The sequence below is a fragment of the Nestor notabilis genome, unplaced genomic scaffold, assembly GCF_000696875.1.
Source record: "Nestor notabilis isolate BGI_N333 unplaced genomic scaffold, ASM69687v1 scaffold21767, whole genome shotgun sequence".
Taxonomy (NCBI): Eukaryota; Metazoa; Chordata; class Aves; order Psittaciformes; family Psittacidae; genus Nestor; species Nestor notabilis.
Genome location: NW_009936419.1, coordinates 80202 through 101498, shown reverse-complemented (window position 1 = coordinate 101498; position 21297 = coordinate 80202). Strand labels below are relative to the sequence as shown.

At 34.5% G+C, this 21297-nt stretch overlaps 1 protein-coding gene across 1 annotated transcript in view; it reads left to right on the top strand.

The window, feature by feature from the left end:
* Positions 1-1333: 1333 nt before the first annotated feature.
* Positions 1334-21297, top strand: part of RYR3 (ryanodine receptor 3) — a gene marked incomplete at its 5' end in the record, with an annotated part of 77796 nt that continues 57832 nt past the window's right edge. Inside the window, 15 exons of the mRNA XM_010018342.1 lie at positions 1334-1503; positions 2187-2407; positions 3631-3721; positions 4324-4464; positions 6679-6842; positions 7702-7780; positions 9153-9242; positions 10688-10837; positions 12184-12246; positions 12655-12730; positions 12907-13030; positions 17534-17649; positions 17937-18004; positions 18835-18956; positions 20898-20947. Coding sequence (XP_010016644.1) covers positions 1334-1503; positions 2187-2407; positions 3631-3721; positions 4324-4464; positions 6679-6842; positions 7702-7780; positions 9153-9242; positions 10688-10837; positions 12184-12246; positions 12655-12730; positions 12907-13030; positions 17534-17649; positions 17937-18004; positions 18835-18956; positions 20898-20947 — 1725 coding nt within the window. The remainder of the gene's footprint in view (positions 1504-2186; positions 2408-3630; positions 3722-4323; positions 4465-6678; positions 6843-7701; positions 7781-9152; positions 9243-10687; positions 10838-12183; positions 12247-12654; positions 12731-12906; positions 13031-17533; positions 17650-17936; positions 18005-18834; positions 18957-20897; positions 20948-21297) is intronic.

Sequence of the window (21297 nt, the reverse complement as noted above, 5' to 3'; positions counted from 1 at the left end):
TGAGGCACTGGAATGGATTACCCAAGGAAGTGGGCAGTCCCTGACAGTGTTCAAGGACAGGCTGGACAGAGCCTTGGGTGACATAGTTTAGTGTGAGGTGTCCGTGCCCATGGCAGGGGGTTGGAACAAGATGATCTTAAGGTCCTTTCCAACCCTAACTATTCTATGATTCTATGATTACTTTTTTTTATTATACTCAACTAGTATTAATGAACACCTTTGTAGTATTTTGTGGTTTGTGGTATAGCAGTTCTTCATTCATCTTGTCAGCTATCTTTATAATTTTCTAAATCTGTTCTATATCTTTTCTCAGTCCTCATTTTGCCAAATTGAAGAATCTCAAGTTTTCTTTGTCTCTCATCATAACTGCTCCATTACCTGAATCATTTTATTTCCCCTTCTGTGTACCTTCACTATATCTATTCTTCAGTCCCAAGAAACAGAAAACAGCTGTGGGATGCACACAAGACATGAACATGTTTATACTGGTTATGTGGGCCTACCAGAGTTTGGTTTATGCACTCTGAACCTTTGAGTTTACAGAACTGTATTGATCATTGTGTTCTTGCTTTTTATGCAATTGTTGATTCTTTCCTAGAAGTGGTCAATGTGGATTTCAGGGTGGATTAATATCCACAAAATAACTTCCAAGATAACCATACAAATTGAAATTTTCTGTGAAGCATAAACTCAACACAGGATGACATTTTTATGGCTTATAGTCGTCTTGTTTCCTATTAATTTTATCCATATTTCATGGGCTATAAACTACCAGTATGTCATTTGCTTCTAGGGCAAGATAATTTTATCTTCCTTCCCGTCCTTCTGTTGTCCTCTCTGTTTCACAGGAGTTGTCTGTTCCATTTTATGGTCAGAGATGGTTTATCTGATACACAGTTGACTTCTGGGTTATTGTTGTCTTCCCCTTAAGTTCTATGCTTTTTTAGTCTAGCTTACATGAGACAAAAATTAAAATTCTTAACCTTTTTTGATTTTACAGTTGCTGTATATTTTTTATATTTGCAGTAACATTTATCTTTAATTATACCATATAAACAAACATTCTCCATAATTCTAATGGAACAAGTAGGTTACCATTCATTCTTAAGCTTTCATGTAAGAGTGAAATATTAATAAATTCAAAATGATAAGGGGTTTTGAAATAGTAAAAACTTAGTAATCTTTTTCTGCACACAAGAAAACAGAAGAATAATATAATTTTCATTGAACATGTGATTCTATATTAAATTTAATTATAGTGTCTTTCATTGTCTTGCTGTTTGTTATTTTATCAGTTACCTACTATTAAAAATTTTATTATATATTTGTGTAGATGGCACAGTAAATGAGCCAGACATGTCTGCAAATTTCTGTCCTGATCATAAAGCACCCATGGTACTCTTCTTGGACCGTGTCTATGGTATTAAGGACCAAAGTTTCCTCCTTCACTTACTGGAAGTTGGATTTTTACCAGATTTAAGAGCCTCTGCTTCTTTGGATACAGTAAGTATTTTGCTGTGGAGTTCAGGTGCAGTGGCTGAACCCAGTGGCTCCGTAAATGTAAAAAATGGAATTTCAAGTCAAAACAACTATTTAAAAAATTACTGTAAAGACAAACAGTATTAATTCACTTACTATTAATTTAGGTTGTTTAATTACAACCTAATTAATAATTAATGCTTATGATCATAAGCATTCAGTGCTACTTTATGAATCAAGAGTGCAATGTAGTTTAGAAACTTTTAATACAGGCTTACATTAGTTATGCAGTAAGTACATTTTGTATACTGTAATAGGCCTAATGATTACTTTTGTTGTGTGCTTCCAGTAATTATGCTGAAAATTCATATATGTGTAGGTATGAAGAAATGAAGTGAGATCAGAAGGGCTACTTAATGCTTTGTGGTTTTTGCTAACCTATTTAAAGAAAGAAGCTGTATATTCTTTTTTGCTCCTATTGGTTCAGAGTACAGTGGTGCAAGAGATAGGTGATAAGTGGATGACTTGGATTTTATCGATTAAAAAAAAAAAAAAAGCTTTTGTCTTTATGTGTTATGAATGGATATCATTTTAGCACCCAGTCACTAAGGGGACTTAAGGAGTATTTAGTTATTCTGTTTTATAGACTTCATATCTAGTAACCTTTATTCCATATGATACTAACAGTCTTTTACTACTTCATACAGGTTTCTCTGAGTACCACAGAGGCAGCTCTTGCACTGAACAGATATATTTGCTCAGCTGTGTTTCCATTACTCAGAAGATGTGCTCCCCTCTTTTCTGGAACAGAGCATCATGCCTCTCTGGTTGACTCCATGCTTCACACAATATATAGGTTATCCAAAGGACGTTCCCTTACAAAAGCACAGAGAGACACTATCGAAGAATGCCTGCTTGCTATTTGCCAGTATGTATTATACTTGTGTACAAATTGATTTCTTTGTGCAGTATATGTATTTTTGTAATTTCTTTCTTTGTATATAATGTAGAACTAAGATTATTTTATTCTTGTGTGAAATAAATTACCAGGGTGCATGAAAAGATTTGTTTTCTCCTAAGAGAAAACAGATTTGATTTTCCCATTATGGGGATTGCATTACACAAACATCATGTTGATATGAGCTTTATGGTGATACAGGACAGATTCTGATTATTTGTAAAAACAAAACCCCAGTAATTACCAAAAGTGTTATTTCAAGTCTGACAGTAATTGTGTGTCAGGGAATTAAAGGATTGATGTTTGTAGTTGTGATTATGGTTTGAAGAACCTTGGCTGTACTTTAAAAAAAAAAAACAAAAACCAAACAAACTACCTCCCACTCTCCAAATCCTAAAACTGAACTGAGAACTGAAGACGTATCAAGAATTGAAATGTAGATTTGCCAACTGAGTCATAATTCTTGATCTCTGTTGTAAACTGTAGTGCTACTTGTCTGGGCAGTGGACTGTGAAATTAGTAATGCAGTGTGCATTTTCAGTTTGTGCATGGCACTGGACCCCTGCCAAAAAAGAGTATAGAGTGGAAATGGAGAAGATTTGGAAAAGCCCAACAAAAGGGATCAATATAAGGCGTAATTTTGCTCCTTTGGAAACAGCTTAGTAGACCAGGAATCTTCAGCCTCAAAAAGTGATGACTGAAGGAGAGATGTGAAAGAAGTGTTTTTATGTTGATTTTGAGTCTGTTGATCACTGAAATTAAATAGCTAGACAAAAATGCTGGGTAATTTATTCAGTCTTCCAGTTGAGATTTATTTCTTACAAGAATAATTGTAATGTATTTTCCAGATCAGTTAGGAGTTTGTTGTTGCTTTTAAGTTTCATATCAGAAACCATCCTGTTAGGGTAATATTCTATTTCTTTTGCTTAGATTGTTCCCTCTGTGTATTCTAAAAAATATCCAGCTGTTGTCTGGCACAGTCATACATGATGTTTATTCACTTAAGAGAGTCCAGAACTAGCACATCTTTCTGTGCTACATTCTTCTGTAAGTAGATGAGGCATAGCAAAGTTCCTTAAGCACATACCATTGGTTTTTCAAAATACATCTATGAGTGATTTGAATTCCAATATGCAAATTTTTACTGAACTGTGTGAACTTTACTAAGAACTTCAATTTTTTTTAAATTACAGCCACTTACGTCCCTCTATGCTACAACAGCTGTTGAGAAGGCTAGTTTTTGATGTGCCCCTACTCAATGAATACTGTAAAATGCCTCTCAAGGTAAATGCTTTACTTTCTGTACATGTATTCAGTGTAAAACTTACTTCATGATAATCTGTCATCATTATGTTTTTAAAAACAGAATGGGGCAGGGCAAAGCACAGGTTTTTCCAGAGAGAGATGGTTTAAAGGGTGTACTGCAGGCATCTTTTGCAATGTTTTGAATAATACTGAGGCCACCAACTACAAATTATAGAAGTAAAATCAATATGAATTTGTAAAACTTTTTACCAGAATCTATCGTGTCTTGCTTTATACCTTTTCATTGACTCTATTTTTATCCTGTGAGCTAATCTGTACTTACATGGTGACAATCCTGAAATATTGTAATTTTACTACTCACTGTCATCCCTGAGAATCCCACAGCAGCAGCTGGGAATAATACACGCTTTATACTTTCAGAATGTGGGCTCTACTGCTCTCCCAAAAAGAAGACCCAAAGAGACCATTTTTATGAGCCATTAGAAATGAAGAATCAGAGATAAATAATGATACTTATGTAACTGTTTAAATAGATACTGGTAATTCAGAGTTCACTAACCAGTATGTTATTTTGTTAAATACTGATGTTTTACGTGTGTTTTTTTTCTTGAAAATTCTAGCTTCTGACAAATCACTATGAGCAGTGCTGGAAATATTATTGTCTGCCTTCAGGAATGGGAAGCTATGGAATTGCAACAGAAGAGGAGTTACATTTAACTGAAAAATTATTCTGGGGAATATTTGATTCCTTGTCTCATAAGGTAATGACTTTAATACACATTACAGTGTGGGATGACTAGAAGAGCATTACAGTGATGATATGTTGTGCCAAGTGCCTATTTATCAGTTCATTCACCTAATATAGGGGATATGGTAATGAATGCTTTTAATGAAGTAACTTTCTAATGAAAAATTGAATGCTGAATCTTGAAAGATTCTCTCCAAACTAATGAAATGTAAAACTTTTGTCTTGATACACCCATATAGCCTCACGCTAGTAATGAGGCAGATTGCTTGCTGCACTAACAAGTTGATGTTGTCGTGCCCCTCCTATCTTAGCTCTACTAAACTTTTAAAAATACTTTTTACTGGCAGAAAATTAATTTTAAGAACTGTATGTATATGCTTGTCTAATAGTTGGTGTATGCACAGTAAATTTACATTGTTTTCAAACATACACTTAGTGGTTTTTTGGTTTGTTTTTTTTTATTTTTGGTTTCTGGTTATTGCCCACCTTAGGAAATGTAATGCAACATTCTTAGAAATAAAATTGTTCCATTTTCCTGTTCTGTTTTCCATTGATCCCGGGATTTTTTTCCACATGCTTATTTTTTCTCTTGAGTAAGAAAAAGTTGCATTTTTGATAGGAGAAATGCCTTACTCAGTTTAAACTTCTTTTGCCTGATTGGGCTCAAAAAACAGGTTCTCGCTATCGAACAGCAACAAATTTTTCATAGCATTTCACTGAGTTTCTGTGTGAGTTCTAATTGACAGATTCAGATGGTTGTTTCTATAGGCATTCTGATTTACAGTTTCAGTCTCTGCATTATTCTAAAATTACTTTTTAAGCCTTATTTGTATTTGATTCTAGTGATATTTACCGCTCTTACTACTGTCACAAGTGCAGAGTGTCAGGAGGGCCTGACGCAATAAAATTTTTCGAATTAGTGCATCTTGGCATTTTACAAATAAATGAAGATGATATGTTTCTGCTAATATTGGTGGACCTCTATAATAGTATTTGCATAGTTTTCTAAATGATCATAATTGTTGTGTAAATCTGCAATAAACCTAGAGGAAGTTGAAGCCTCAAAATTTTAAGCATTCTGCTTGCTTCGATGTAAACATGAAAATACTTGCTAAAAAAATTATAATGGATCATAATATTGTGACTCTCTCTCTCTCTCTATATATATATATGATGGCATAATATACCTTCAGCATTTTCATAACACAGTGGTCATTCAGATTTACAGAAGCATGTACTCTTTCTAATAATGAAGTAAGAGAAATATTTTTGTAGTGTTGGTTTTTTTTTTTTCTAGAAATGATTGGTGTCTGTGTTGTAACATCAAAAAGATGCCTGAGCTATCTGAGTAAAATTTATGAAAAAGTTATAATAGCATCAAAGTCTTACACTGTAGTGTTCATCAGTAGATCCTAAAGCCTTTTAAAGCTATATCATTATGCACAATTTTACGTCTGGGGAATCTGAAAGATAGAGAAGTGATTTTTATTTATCCTAAGCATACTAAGAATGTTGTTTGAAAGCTGGAAAGAGAACCTTGGCCTACTGTGATCTGCTACCACTTCCTCTAGCACATGTTTTTTTATGATCTAGTGTGTAACAATTGATCTTGAATATGATGGCAAGTTGCTAAGGATATGTTCTTCAAATGTAGTTCTGCCTCATATTTTTATATATCAAGTACTTCTATGTGCTTTCTAGAGCTAAAATGACTGTTTAGAAGAGCAAATGCACCTCTTAGCAGGAGAATTTTGAAAAATAATGAACTGACTTTGCTACAGTAAAACACAACTTTCTTTAACCAGTATGATTCAAACTGAAACAGGTTACAGGAAAGGAAGGAGAAATTACAACGGCTTCTGCAGCTAACATAGCAATTAGTCAACTTAGAACTGAAGCTGTATTTCGTAGATAACCATACTTCTATAATTAGGCAAACAGTAAGGCCCCTTACTAACCCAAAGAAAGCTTGAGTCGTACTTGTATATACTTACAAAAGTGCCAGCATACTGTTACGTAAATTTGAATAGTCTTTAAAATGTATCAAGTTGGTATCAAGAAAAATAGATGTCATGCAGCAATTATTTTTGTTCTATGCTTTATTTTTAAATGTGCTTTACAGTTTGTTTGCATATTCTAATATTTGGACATATGGCTGCTTGGTTTTCACTAACATTCTGCATGTTTTTCTGTTGGATTTTCCAACCAGTTCCTATCTCTCCTGCAGAAGTATGATCCAGAGCTCTTTCGAATGGCTTTGCCTTGTTTAAGTGCTATAGCTGGTGCCTTGCCCCCTGATTATTTAGATACACGAATTAAGTCAACTTTGGAAAAGCAGACTTCACTGGATCCAGAAGGAAATTTTGATCCCAAGCCTGTCAGTACAGCAAAGTGAGTCATATAAATCATAGTAATTTCCTTTTCTTAAATATTGTTGTACTGTTCCTTCTTAACAATTTTTTCTCCTCTGTAGGAAAAGTTGGCTGGTGACTGACTTTTTAATGACACTAGTACCTCTCAGAAGTAGTGTAGGGATTTTTGTTTCCTCCTGTCAAATACTTCACTGCAACATAATCCTGCTTACTTGATATAAAACATCTTCTTCTCAGCACTGTATGGACATTAAATATTTCCCTGTTATATGTGCAGACTACATAGCAAATTCTATACTTCCTATCTATGCCTAGTAATTAAAATGTTTGAGATATATACACTTGAAATGTTTGATACTGTCATTATTTAGAGTGTGCTTATGACAAATGGTACAAGATCACCAAAATTTGGAGATTTAATTGGCCTATTGTCCAGTTTTTATAAAATCCTCACTTAGTTTTAAGAGTTGATCTCAATCTGATAAGCAAAGTGAGCAGGTCATGTGTGATGATTTAATAGAGATTTGGCCTTCCTAGTAATCTTGTGCTTTCAAAAATCAGATTTCTAATATGTTTATATTCAATAACTGAGGATCACTAGTTGATTCTTGCTATTAAAGCAGTGGGTTTTTTTCTTGTGATTTCAGTGTCTAATAAGTGCTACTGTTATGTATTTGAAGATTCTCTGTAAATGCCATTATAGCTCTGCTCTGTTTTGCAGCATTTCTTCTAAAGAAAATGGAATGGTAAAGCCAAATGTCTTGCCTTTGTCTGGAAGCAAAGCATTTTGATTAGTGCTCTATTATACTGACATTTTTTTTCATAAATCAGACTGCAGTAACTTATGGTTGAATGACCATACTCTCCTTTGTTTACAGTCTTGTACTTCCTGAAAAGTTGGAGTATATTGTCAGCAAATATGCTGAACATTCCCATGATAAATGGGCCTTTGACAAGGTAGGAATTATTTTAAGACTGGCAACTGTCAGGAAAGGACTAGTTAATAATACCTGGTGTGAATATTAAAAGAAAATGGGTCAGTTTAACTGATACGCCCTTGGTCAGAATGCATTAATGCCTGCATATTTAGGGATATGTGGAAGAAACCTTTTGCTCAAGAAAATGCACTGAAATTTGTCACTTTTTCAAAGTGAACAGAATTTATTATGACAAATATGTGAGGGAAATGAAAAGGGGGCACTGGCCTTGGTTTTGTTTGTTAGCTTCTTATTAATAATAATGTGTAGATCTTAGCTTCATTTTGCTTGATAATGATATTTTTTGACTGGGAGGCAGAGATTTAATTTTACTGCAGCAGCTCTGTGATCTAAGAATGTATCTGGGAAGTCTAATGTCCTTTTTTTATTTCAGAAAATGCAGTTATAGCTTATCTTTCTTTTTAGCTGTAAGAAGGCTCTTCCTCTAATTTTCCAAGTGCTCTGACACTGTGTTGTGTTTCTGTTTCACTGCTTCAAAATAGCTACAAGATGAGACAATATATACTAAGTGACATTTTATATCTTTTTAATGTTTCAGTGAAACATTTAAGAAAGGCCTTTTTACTGTTACATTTGCAAATAGATTTTAATGTTAATAAATATAACTTCCAGAGTTAAATTTGAGGAAAATGAAGTTTGGTAGAGTTGACGATAGTTTTTGATAACTATATTGGGACATTTTCTGATATTGAACTAACTAATTCAACTCAAGTAGGAATTTTAAATCTCTTTCATTCAAGTTAAAAAATAGAGTTTGGGTTAAGTAATTTATTGTAACTATTAATAAAAAATCAGTAACAATTTTATAGAACACTTACAGAGAAATAACAATTCTGTTGTTGTGGGGGGCTATGTATGCAAATTTGTAGAGAAAGTTATACATACATACGAGTATATAAATATGCACACGTTTATCTCAACCCATAATTTCAAGTAATATTGTTTGAGGTAAAAGATCCATTAAAGTTACACGTTAACGTTATATTTTCTTCTCTCTGTTGCTGACTTTAACCTCCCAGAGAATAGACACTTTCTTTACCTTAGCTAGTACGTCTTCATGCATGACTCCATCTCAAAGGGGCCAGGGTGTATTAGGCTCAGAACTGGTTTCATGAGACCTGCTACTCATAGGTGGCATCTAATCTGTCAGGACCGTGTTTTATTCCAGTGTATCTACAAATGGATGCATGCTCTTGTAACAGAAACTTCTGTGGCACAGGATAGCTATTGGAATAGATTAGCAGTTCAATACAACAAAGTAAACAGGACAATTTGCTATTACTCATCTGCGTTATTCTCATCTTATTTCAGTGTATTTATTTTATTTTCAGACTAATAGTGGGTGGAAGTATGGTGTTTCACTTGATGAAAATATGAAGACACACCCATTAATAAGACCTTTCAAGACTTTAACTGAAAAGGTAACAGAGGAAATTTCAGCTTCATTAATAGAAAGTAGATTTATTTATGTACTTTTTAAAATCCATTTCAAATATATGCTGTAAGAGACAAACTATTCTTACAAATTATTCTTACAAATAATTCTTACAAGAATTCTTGGAATTCTTGTTGCTGTTAAGAACAGAAACATATATATGCTTAACTAGTTGTCTGGATAATCTTACACAGGGTCTCATATAATTGCTTCTGTTAGGCAGCCTTCATAGGCCTGAGCCAGTTTGTATTCAAAGTGTCAATAGCACAAGATTTTCAGGCCTTTGTGGATGAGGAATGACTGGCAGGAACTCCTAGGTTTTCAGATAGAAGTGTAATTTAACAAATGTGAAGGCAATTTTTGTCTTCAAGAAGGTAGAAAAATTTAAAGAAAGTATAGAAGATGCTTCAGTATAAAATGAGGGAACATATTTTAAACTATTTTGAATGCATTTTTATTTGAATTTCTTGACTAGACACGAATATCTTCTAGTTGTGATATAACGGACTGATTTGACTTCTCTTACATATTTTTCAGTGATTCATTGGGTGAGTCATAAGTCAAATATTTGTCCCTCTTTACCAAACTTTTCCTGTTCAAAAAATGGAAATGATAAAAAAATAAGAGGGATTCGAAAAGTTTAATTTCCCAAGGTTTGTAAATTGCTTTGAAATCTTTGGAGAGGAACTGAGGAATTGTTGGTTGAGTTGTTATTAAAACAGTTCAAAGAAATTTTTCTCAATTTTCTCAGATTAGACCTTTTAAGCATAAAAATCAGGTCTTTCCATGAAAAGTGCCATGTTAATTGTCATAAAAATTCTTATGCATGGTAAGACCTAAAATACTTTTATTAGGTTGATTTGAGAGGTCTTAATATGACATACTCAGAATTTTCTTTGCCACAACTTTTGAGATTTTCTGTAATGCCTTTACTTTTCAAAAGAGAGTTGGAATAAAGGCCGTTCCCTAATTTTTTATCAATGGCTGTATTCATATGAAGACGTGCATAGATCAGTGACATTCTGGGTGGGTATAAATATAGGAAGACTAAAAAAAGGCCTCATGCTGATGCATTCGAATCTACATACTTGCCTAACTAATTTCATAGTACTTGTAATGCCATAAATTTTGTATTATTTTGGGCTAGAGGAATTTATGAGTAAGTGTCCAGATGCAAACTACATTTTTGCTCTGGAGCTCATTTGAACACTGTTAGTTTGTAACAGATACCCCAGAAAAAAATGCTACTAGGAATAAAACAAACAAAAAAATGTAAGTACTTCAAAGTTTTTCTCATGTATCCTTAAATATAATATTCAAATTATGTTTACCTTTGTGGCATGTGACTATTTATAAAGAAGGACAGAATATTTTTATTGTGTCTTTGTTACTTGCTAAATACAGAGAAATTTTACATTATTTTCTTCAAAGGAAAAGGAAATTTATCGTTGGCCTGCCAGAGAATCACTGAAAACCATGTTGGCGATGGGATGGAGCCTAGAAAGGACCAAGGAGGGAGGAGAGGGAATAATACATCAGCGTGAAAATGAAAAGCTCCGCAGCATATCACAGTCTAGCCAGGTAAGGTGGAATTACTTAAATTTAGAAAGCGAAAGACTTGTTTGTTAATCTACTAAGAAATTATAAAAAACTATGTTAATTTTATATTCTTTTTAATGAAAATAAACATTTAATATTAGAGTTCTGAAGCTGGATGTCATGTCACTATAATAAAAACTGTGGAGCAGCACTAAAGAGGGGATTGCAAAAAGACAACTTTAAAATTATAAGGCTGTCACTGTATCCATTTTCTCAGAAGACATGAAGGCAGTTTTCATATAGTCATTTAATAATTGCGTGCTGAGACTGCTGCTCGCTATGTGTCTTGGAGGAGGGTAACACTATTTAAAACTATGACACGTGTTGGGGAATTTTTATTGTAGCCCTTCAGGTGAATTAAACATATATTTGTGCTTAAATATAGTAAGATTTGATGATAAATGCATTGGAGCTCTACTGCTTATGTGGTAGGAGCACACAGAAAATGTGCCACAAGCTGATCCCTTTCATACAGTTGCACCAGCACTGATCCTCCGTGAGCATCAGGCACCTTAAGCCTGTGTTGGGTTCATTCCCCAACAGCAGTTTTGCTTACCACAAGTGCTCCTGTTACAAGACAGCATTTCTTATCTCTTCAGCAAATGTCACTCCTTACAGGGAGTCCTCCTGTTTCTGGCAATTGTGCTACCAGCCAGCTGAACCTTTTCTGCAGTGGGCCTTCTTGCCCAAGAAGATACATGATAAAGACATGATTGAGCAGGGGATTTCAGCATGTTTAACTTCAGTACCTGATTGGAATCACTGATACATATGTGATCAATTACATTTAACGTAGGTTAAACAGTGCTTAATAGGTTTCTCACACTGCAGCTCTCAAACTTTAAACACTTAAAGACTACATAAATATACCACACTCCTCCTTTTTCTTAGTCCATAAATTGCATGAGACAATAATCTATTTTAACTTCTTGTTGTGATGTCTTGTCTTTAGTATGTGGTTCATTCACACTGTTGCCACACTGTTCTGTCACGTATTGAAGGCACATCTTGTATGCTTCATGATTGGTCTCCTCTCTTAGGCTGAAAAAGCGTAGATTTTAGCATCTTGCCATTTGTTGCAAATAGGGAGATCTAAGTATCTGCAGCAGCCTTCTTATTTCAACAGAGGTATTCTATTAATTGTCCTGTGTGTCTTCAGCACATCGCAAAACAGAAGGTGAACACAGTTTCTACAAGAAAGTTTAAAAATGCAAATGGTGTTACTCTAATCAGATCAACAACAGAGATGATGTATTTGAATATTTGATTTTTTTTATCTGAAATACTTTTACCTGAAAATAATTCTTTTTTTTTTTTTTTCCCTGCAGGGAAATGGATATAGCCCATCACCACTTGATCTCTCTAACGTGATGCTTTCTAGGGAGCTTCAGGTTTGTATTTGTGTTTTGCATATATTGTGCTAAAAAGAATTAATATATTTGTTCTTTTATAATTAATGACTTGAATTTTTTCAGGTTTTATGAGCCTGTTTGTGGCCGTGTTTGTGATATGCTCTTGTAGAAAGGTGCAAACCATACTATTTACATAATTAAGGAAGAGTTTTCTACTGTTCATCCTGTTGGTGCTTCCTGAGTTCATAGAAAAAGTTATCTTGTAAATAGGAAAGGGGCTGGAGACAGTATGTGATATTTATGTACCCTGTGCCTATGCTGACTTCAAAGAACAGCTGAATGTAGAAATGATACTTAACTGTGATGTTTCTTAGTGTAAAATTACGTAGAATTACAAGTTTTGTCACCTCCTAATTTTGCATCTTATGTTTTCTGATGGCAATGTAGGGAATGGCTGAGGTAATGGCAGAAAACTACCATAATATATGGGCCAAAAAGAAGAAAATGGAGTTGGAAAGCAAAGGTAAGCCAGAATCCTGTGAACCACACACAAAAAAATCACCAAGAAAAATGAGGGAGAAGAAACACTCTGAAAGAAGACAGCGTAAGACAATCAAAATTTATTAGTTCCCTTTTGTACTTGAAGTGAAATAAATCTTACAGTAGAAAAACTTACAGTTCTTTCAACTTACTCTAAAGGTGGAGGTAGTCATCCTCTGTTGGTACCTTACGACACATTGACAGCTAAGGAGAAGTCACGAGACCGTGAAAAGGCACAAGAACTGTTTAAATTCCTTCAAGTCAATGGTATAATCATATCTCGGTAAGTTGCACATTTTTTTTGACACTTGCTTGCATTCTGTGCAGGAACCATGATGATTGTCCTTATCTCACTGCAGTCTGTTATTTAGTAACATAATTACCATTTGGCATATCTTTTGTAAGTCAGAATCCTTGTTATTTTTATGTTTAGAAAGACCCTTCTGGAATAGTGTAGATTGGTAGCGTTTTTAATAAGTATGTGATCACAGTAAATTCAAAACTTGTAAATTACCAGCCAGCAGTGTCAGTAAGGGTCATGGGAAAATAAATCTGAGGTCTGATACTGAAACATGTCTATGTAAAAGTGCTTTTTAATCCAGTTTTTTAAGAAACATGTTGGTTTGAGTTCTGTGAAGCAGTAAGACAGAGTGGCTGTTTTGTGGGCATTTCATCCTTCTGTTCAAGCAGAAATGCAGACTTCTAACTTGAATTGCTGTGTCTGGAAGTCAGCTGGCCTGTGGGGACGTACACTGTCAATGAAATTAAAATAATATACTGTATTTTTTGCTCTGTATGATGGAATTGCGAGTTAATACACTGTAACTCATCCTTTTTTGGATGTGAAACACCTGAACACATAGGAAACTGCAGTTTTGCTGGCATTAAGCATTTTCGTTAACTGAACTTACTGTGCAGAGTCAAATGTTTTCATTTATTTCTCTTTTTCAAGTCTGTGTCTCTACTGAAAGTATACACTCAGAAATTTATACTAATTGATTATTAGATCTGTAAAAGTGTTGTGGTTCAAGCCCAGCCGGCAATTCGGAACCACGCAGCCGCTCGCTCACTCCCCCCCTTCTTCCTACCTCTGCTCCCAGAGGGATGGGGAGGAGAATTGGAGGAATGTAACTCCCACGGGTTGAGATAAGAGCAGTCCAGTAACTAAGGTATAATACAAACCACTACTGCTACCAATAATAATGATAAGAGAAATAGCAAGGGGAGAGGACACAACCGCTCACCACCCGCCAACCGATACCCACCCCGACCCGGGCCTTCCGGGTAACTCCCCCCAGTTTCTATCCTGGGCATGACGTGCTGTGGTATGGAATAGCCCTTTGGCCAGTTTGGGTCAGGTGTCCTGTCTCTGCTTCCTCCCGGCTTCCCCTCCTCCCTGGCAGAGCATGAGACTGAGAAAGTCCTTGGTCAGAGTAAACATTACTGAGCAACAACTGAAAACATGGGTGTTATCAGCGTTGTTCCCAGGCTGAAAGTCAAAAACACAGCACTGCACCAGCTACTAAGAAGGAGAAAAAAACGACTGCTGTAGCTGAACCCAGGACAAAAAGGTAAAGATATTAGAAGACAGCTCTAAATATACGTTTCTGCCTTACTACAAGAAAAATTCCCTCCTGCCACTTATGTAGGCTCTCAGCCTGAAACCAAAATGTGTATACGCCAGCAAACATTTTTATATCCTCTGTAATTGCTTTAGAGCCATTGAATAGGAAAAGCGGGTTGAGTTCCTGTAAATGAATGATCCTTTGAAACACCAATGGCATTGCTCATATACAAGTTTTAATATCTCTTTGCGCCTGTATGTGTTCAGGTTAAGAAGACAGTGTTAACTTATGGGACAAGTCAACTTGAAAAAGCCTGCTCAAACTCCTTCTGGGGTATGGTCTGAGAGTTTTCAGCAATTATCTGTGTAAGAGTGAATCACAAATATCATCATCTCAGTGTTTTCTTCAGATGAATATGTGCATATTTCAAATATTATACAAATTTTCTTTCTGAAGTACTGATTGCAATTATGACATTTCCAGAATATCATTCTTAAAAACGTTGGGCTAATCGTTAAAACATGGAAATTCATTATAATTGGAAACATATAGGCGGCACTGTGTGTGTACATTACATATACCATCTGCCTCTGTTTTGATTTATGTTCCTCTCTCTTTGTTGAGAACACTTTTGAACTACTTTTGGGTGTTTATGAGATACAGAGAAATCTCTCAGGCCTTACTCAAGTGTAAGTTAGAAACAACATGGTATTCTGTTAAGCATCTTTATTTTAAATCTCTAAATTTCTTTTGATACCAGCTTTGTTATTTAACAGAGCTACCAATGTCTTTCAATTTTTAGGAAAGTACATGTAATCTCTCAGCAACCATGACTTATTATAAACAAAAAAGATAATATTTTCAGTCATCTCACTAAAAATACACATAAATACTTAGATAAATTATCCACTCTGAGAGTGAGGTAGCAGGAGATTAGCCTTCTCTCACAGGATTACTTTTTTCCTTGGATTCACCTCATAGCTGGCTTTCAACTGTTAGTCTAATCTTCTGTTGATTCTCCCTAATTTACTTCTCTATCCGTGCTAAGGCATCTCAGGACAAATGATTATTTCCTCCATAACACAACCATGAATCCAGCAACTTTCCTGCTTTCTTGTTTCTTTCTTGCTTTTGCCTCAGTGCCACAAACTACAGTTCCACACTTCAGGTCATTTTCTCATATTGATAAAGGGAGTTTCTATCTGCTACTATTTGAAGAGTCTGAAGTAGACTTTTTGGGTAACAAGGTTTCCCTAAATGTTATTCAGTTCCGCACTTGACAAGCCAGTTGGATGTGTCCTGGGGTGTTGGCTACCATATGTGAACTGAAAATCTCAAGTATAGCTCAGTCTTTTTAATGTTGGAATAACCATGGAAAAGTTGCAAACTAAACAAATATACAAGAAAGCTTTAAGGAAACAATAATTGTTAATGACTTGTAAAATCAAGTATGTTTGAAAGCAGAATAAATTCAAAATCTAAAAAGTTATGTTGCTAAGATGCTTCAGGGGTTGCCATGCATGTCATGCCAGGAGAGACTCTGAGGAGAGGCTAGATTTTTTCAGTATTAGAACAGAAAGCTACAATGGGATTTTAACACTGTCTTCAAATACTTAATGAAGTATTTGGTTACAGAGACAAGGAAGTCAAATACTCTCTTCAATTAATGAGTTGTTACAAGGGAAATTCCAGTTAGATGTATGAAAGTATTTTGCCCTTATTTTTTCACAGTGAGGGTGGTCAAACATTATAATAGGCTTGCCAGAATATATTATTGTCGTGGTTCAAGCCCAGCCGGCAACTTGGAACCACGCAGCCGCTCGCTCACTCCCCCCCTTTTCCTTCCTCCCCCCGCTCCTGGAGGGATGGGGAGGAGAATCGAAGGAATGTAACTCCCACGGGTTGAGATAACAGCTCTCCAGTAACTAAGGTATAATACAAACCACTGCTGCTACCAATAATAATGATAAGAGGAATAACAAGGGGAGAGGACACAACCGCTCACCACCTGCCAACCGATACCCAGCCCAACCCGAGCAGCGATCTGGGCCTTCCGGGTAACTCCCCCCAGTTTATATACTGGGCATGACGTGCTGTGGTATGGAATAGCCCTTTGGCCAGTTTGGGTCAGGTGTCCTGCCTCTGCTTCCTCCTGGCTTCCCCTCCTCTCTGGCAAAGCATGAGACTGAGAAAGTCCTTGGTCAGAGTAAACATTACTGAGCAACAACTAAAAACATCAGTGTTATCAGCGTTGTTCCCAGACTGAAAGTCAAAAACACAGCACGGCACCAGCTACTAAGAAGGAGAAAAAATGACTGCTGTAGCTGAACCCAGGACAATTACGAGATTTCAGTTCATGATGATACTCGGTACATTATTGGATAAGGTTCTGAGCAACCTGGTCTAACTTCGGGTTTAGCTTTGATTGGAGATGGGACTTGGATCAGATGATTTTCAGAGGTTCCTTCCAAGCTAATTTTTTCTGTGATCCTAAAGAATTTTAGAATTTTGGTGAGGTAGGTTTTATTTGTAGCTAAAGTTAAATCTAGTATTTTAAATCCAGGCACAGCCAACCATACATGGTTTTATTTCTGTTTAAGATCTTGAATGCACTAGTCATGATTTAGGTCAATAATTTATCTCAAAGAATACATAATACATGGATCTTCCTAAAGTATCACATACCATTGCAATTTTTCATTTACTTTGAATAGTATAGTAGTTTGTTAGTTACATTTAGGTTTTCATTTAGTAGTTTAAGTCATATTGACTTCATAAAGTTCAAGGACAAAAATGTGATTAATGAAATGAAGTGTAGTACTTAGACTGATTTTTGTAAAGATGTAGTTGCTAACCCCCTGAACATTTGGCACTTTGATCTGCAAGCAGTAGAAATTGAATGGCCAAGGCATTGCTTTGTTGGATTAAAATGTACCATGGCTTCATTGTTGAATAAGATAGCTTTCTGAAGTCCCTATTGTAAAACACATACATTTTGAATATTTTAACCCAAAGCTATTATTCCTCTTAGAGAAACATGAACTTATTTTAACATTTCTTGCTGTGTAGATGATAACTAAGAGTTGCTGTGGAAGGTCATTTTCTCCTTCTTCTGAAAATTTAATATAAAAAATAATAAGGAATGAAATGCTTCATAGTACTGTCATCATATGTCCTACTGTCATCATCAATGCTATTCATCTTAATGTTGTCTAAAACAGGTGTCTGAATGACATGGAGCTGGATGCCTCATCCATGGAAAAGAGGTTTGCCTTTAAGTTCCTGAAGAAAATTTTGAAGTATGTTGATTCTGCTCAAGAGTTTATTGCACATTTGGGTAAGCTGCAAATTTTAAATTGAAAATAATTAAAACTGTTCGTAGTTAAATATTTGGATGTTGATATGTTTACATTTCTAGCAATCACTTCTTGCACTTAAGAAACTTAAATTCTGTCTTTTACTTTGAAGACTGAATTCTTGGACATCTTTAAGTAGCTAAACTGTTTATGCTGTTTTATTTGTATTTCAGCAAAAATAAGATTGCAAGGATATGTCAAAGAGCTATTATGTTATTTATTATTAGACAACTTCTTATTTGTGTCTGCCTTGATTGTATCCTTGCAGAAGCCATTGTAACCAGTGGAAAAACTGAAAAATCTCCACATGACCAAGAAATAAAATTCTTTGCCAAAGTGAGTGATTTGGTATTTCAAGTAATTTACATATACGTTCCATTATACAGAACATGGAAATTTTTAATGTTAGACTGCTTTTCAGGTAATAGCAATATATCTATCCCATTTTTGTCATGGTAAGTAGTAAATTAAATGTTAACAAATATTTCAAAATACTTTCAAAACTATTTCAATGTATTTGGTAGATCCAAATATTGCAAAATACTTCAATATATCTGCTTCAACACAAGAAGGAACATAGAAATTAAAAGGCAGCTTATTTATTACATGAAATTAAATACTCTTACAGAACATATGAATTATTTCTGAAAATTTTTGCCCTTGTATATCACTGAAATGCATAGTATCATTTAATTAACAGGAAGAAGTATTTCTGTGCATAGTGTTGTCATACACATTTGTGTACCTAATAAGAAAATGTTATCAATAATCAGATTTGAAGTAAGGAACATTTAGGATTTAATTTAGGCTCTTAAAAAGAAAAAAAACCTCTCCCTTTATGTCTGTACTGGAGATTTATGTAAATAGTGGAGAGGAAGAGTCCTCTTAGTTCAGTGTTACTGATCTTTCTTGAATGTGAGAACATAAGCCTGCAGTATAGGATCCAAAATATAGAGATCTGTGTAACTCTGTTTATTATTTATATCAATTTTAAGTAAAATTGTAAGACTTAAGATTTTAATTTTTATTATTTGTGTCTGAAATGAGAAAATACAACTGCTACAGAACTTGAAAATTCTTTGAATAAACTTTGACCAATCAGAGCATTGTTGCAACATTTACCATTGTGCTCTGTGAAAAATACATTTTGTATCTGTATTTCTTAGGTTCTTTTACCATTAGTTGATCAGTACTTTACAAATCACTGCCTCTACTTCCTGTCTTCTCCAACAAAAACACTCAGTAGCAGTGGATATGCATCAAATAAGGAAAAGGAAATGGTAGCAAGGTAAGTAGAAAATTAAGATATATACAGGAGGGTTCTATATTGATAATTAAATGACTCTTAGATTAAAAAGAATGATAGTTCAAAAGCTCAGTTTCCACAGAATGGCAGTGAGTGAATAGAATTCTCATATTAGTATTCTTCAATATATAATTAAAGAATTAAGCATATGTAATAATACTAACAATATTTAATTGTGGATAACATCAAAACCAATAAATGATTCTGTGAGCAATGGAACTAATAAAACTTAGTTTCTGATTGGTTTGCGTTTCATTTTTGATGGCAGTTTCTGGTTAAAGCTTATCCCAATGTTGGGTTATTCAAATAGTCTCACATTTAAATTTTTGTGTATCAAAACATATGAAAATACCATGATGCAGCTTTTTAGGTGTAATTATGGATTCTTCCTTCTCTACAAAATTACTTCTGCCCCCAAAGAAAAATTGCTGGAGTTTAATAACTTAGATGTCTGCACTGTTTTATATTTGACTTAAAGTAAGCCATTTGACTCAAAGTTATTCTAGAAAACTCAATTAAAAAGAGACAGTTGCCTTTTAATTTATAATGTGTTGCCTTTACAAAAATATGAATTTCATTTTTCTGCAATTAACATTTAAAAATCAGTATTTAATTTATTTTTAACAATGACTGTCATCTAATGTTTTTCTTGCCAAATTTTTATTCCCTTTAGAGGTATGGCACCAGTTATTTTGTTTGGGAAGTTTTGTATCATAATCTCTCAAACTGTATTTTATGCTCATGCTTTCTTACATTAACTGTCAGATTCTTAAATTTCTTTTGCTTTCCTTCACTGTGTTGACCAGAGTTCACTTTTTCCAATGGAAGAGTAGACATAAAATTTGAAAGATAATTTACTTGTTGTTACATAAGATCAGACCCAGCACTGAATTTCCTAGATTCTATTCTTCAGTTTATCTTCCAATGTCTCTTTGCATTTCTCTAAATTATTATTACCCTTTTGTTTCCATCTTCTAGATGAGTGGTAGTCCTTATAAAGCAGTTGCCCACAAAAGTGAGTGGACATAATGTCCCTAAGATTCTGCTTTACTGAGCTTTCAGGTATATTATATACAAATATACAAGATAGTCCTCCAGTACCTGGGGAAGTCAACTCAGGTTCAGGAGGATGTAAGCTTCATTTCATGTCATTTGAATTCAATCTCATACTTCTTTTCTGAATACTCTATTACTTCACTAAAGTCGGTCAGGTCGGCTTAATAAAGCTAGAAAGATGCTTACTAGGGTTGTACAAAACACCTTCACAAAAGCACATACATGAAGGAAGTTAGATGTCTAGTCTGCATATCTGCTATTATAAATTCAGAAATATCTTATAATTCTTTTTCCATTCCTCACTGAGCAGAGTGACTATCAGTTATTTTCATCTTATAGAAAGTATAGTATTTTCTTACTACTGTGACGATAACAATGACAATCTCTTGTTAGTAGGAGACCATAGCAATTCCTAAGGTATATTTTTCTTCATTCTGTTACATCCTAATTCCATTTTTAATGTATAGCACAGATAATAAAAAACCTGCCTAGCTGTCTCTGCTTTTAGAAGTTGAAGTAGTCAGAGTTGGTGATTTTTCCTTGCTCTTAATTAACCTATTATTTTGACAGATAGGTTAGATATGCAAGTTTCTGACATACTTACCAGAAGCTCTTCACATGTGTTTATACTTCAGGATTCATCTTATCATCATCAATGGCTAAACACAGATTTATTTATTTACAAAGGTTATCTTCACAAATTGTTTTAAATAGTGTGTTATCGTCATGCATGATTCAGAATGCACATTTTCAGGAATTATGTTGTGTGTTCTCTTTCATATTCCTACTACTCTTTACCACACATTCTAAATAAATTTTAATCTTTGTCTTGTCTTGTATTGCTCTTTCTGTTCTTTTCTGCTTTAGCCTGTTCTGCAAACTAGCTGCTCTTGTTAGACATAGGATCTCACTTTTTGGTAAGTTGCTAAGAAAGATCTTTATGATAAAGTTAAAAATCTAAAGAATGTATAACCACTCCTTCTATCTTACCTGAACCTTTTCACAAGCTATAGGCAAAATTCTATAAAATGATGCATAAACTTTCAGTACAACTAGTGAGTTCATTGAACGTGCCTCTGAAGCTAACAAATAATAGAATATGTAAAGTGTTGAAGCAGGGAGAAATAGCAGCTTCTAGAATTTTCAGACTCCTTTAAAAACTCTCATGCCTTTGCAGTTACTTTGAGATTTCAAAAGTCATCTTCCATTAATTGTTTTGATTTCTGTCATCCAACTGTTGAATCCAATAGATTAATTTCTTAATATG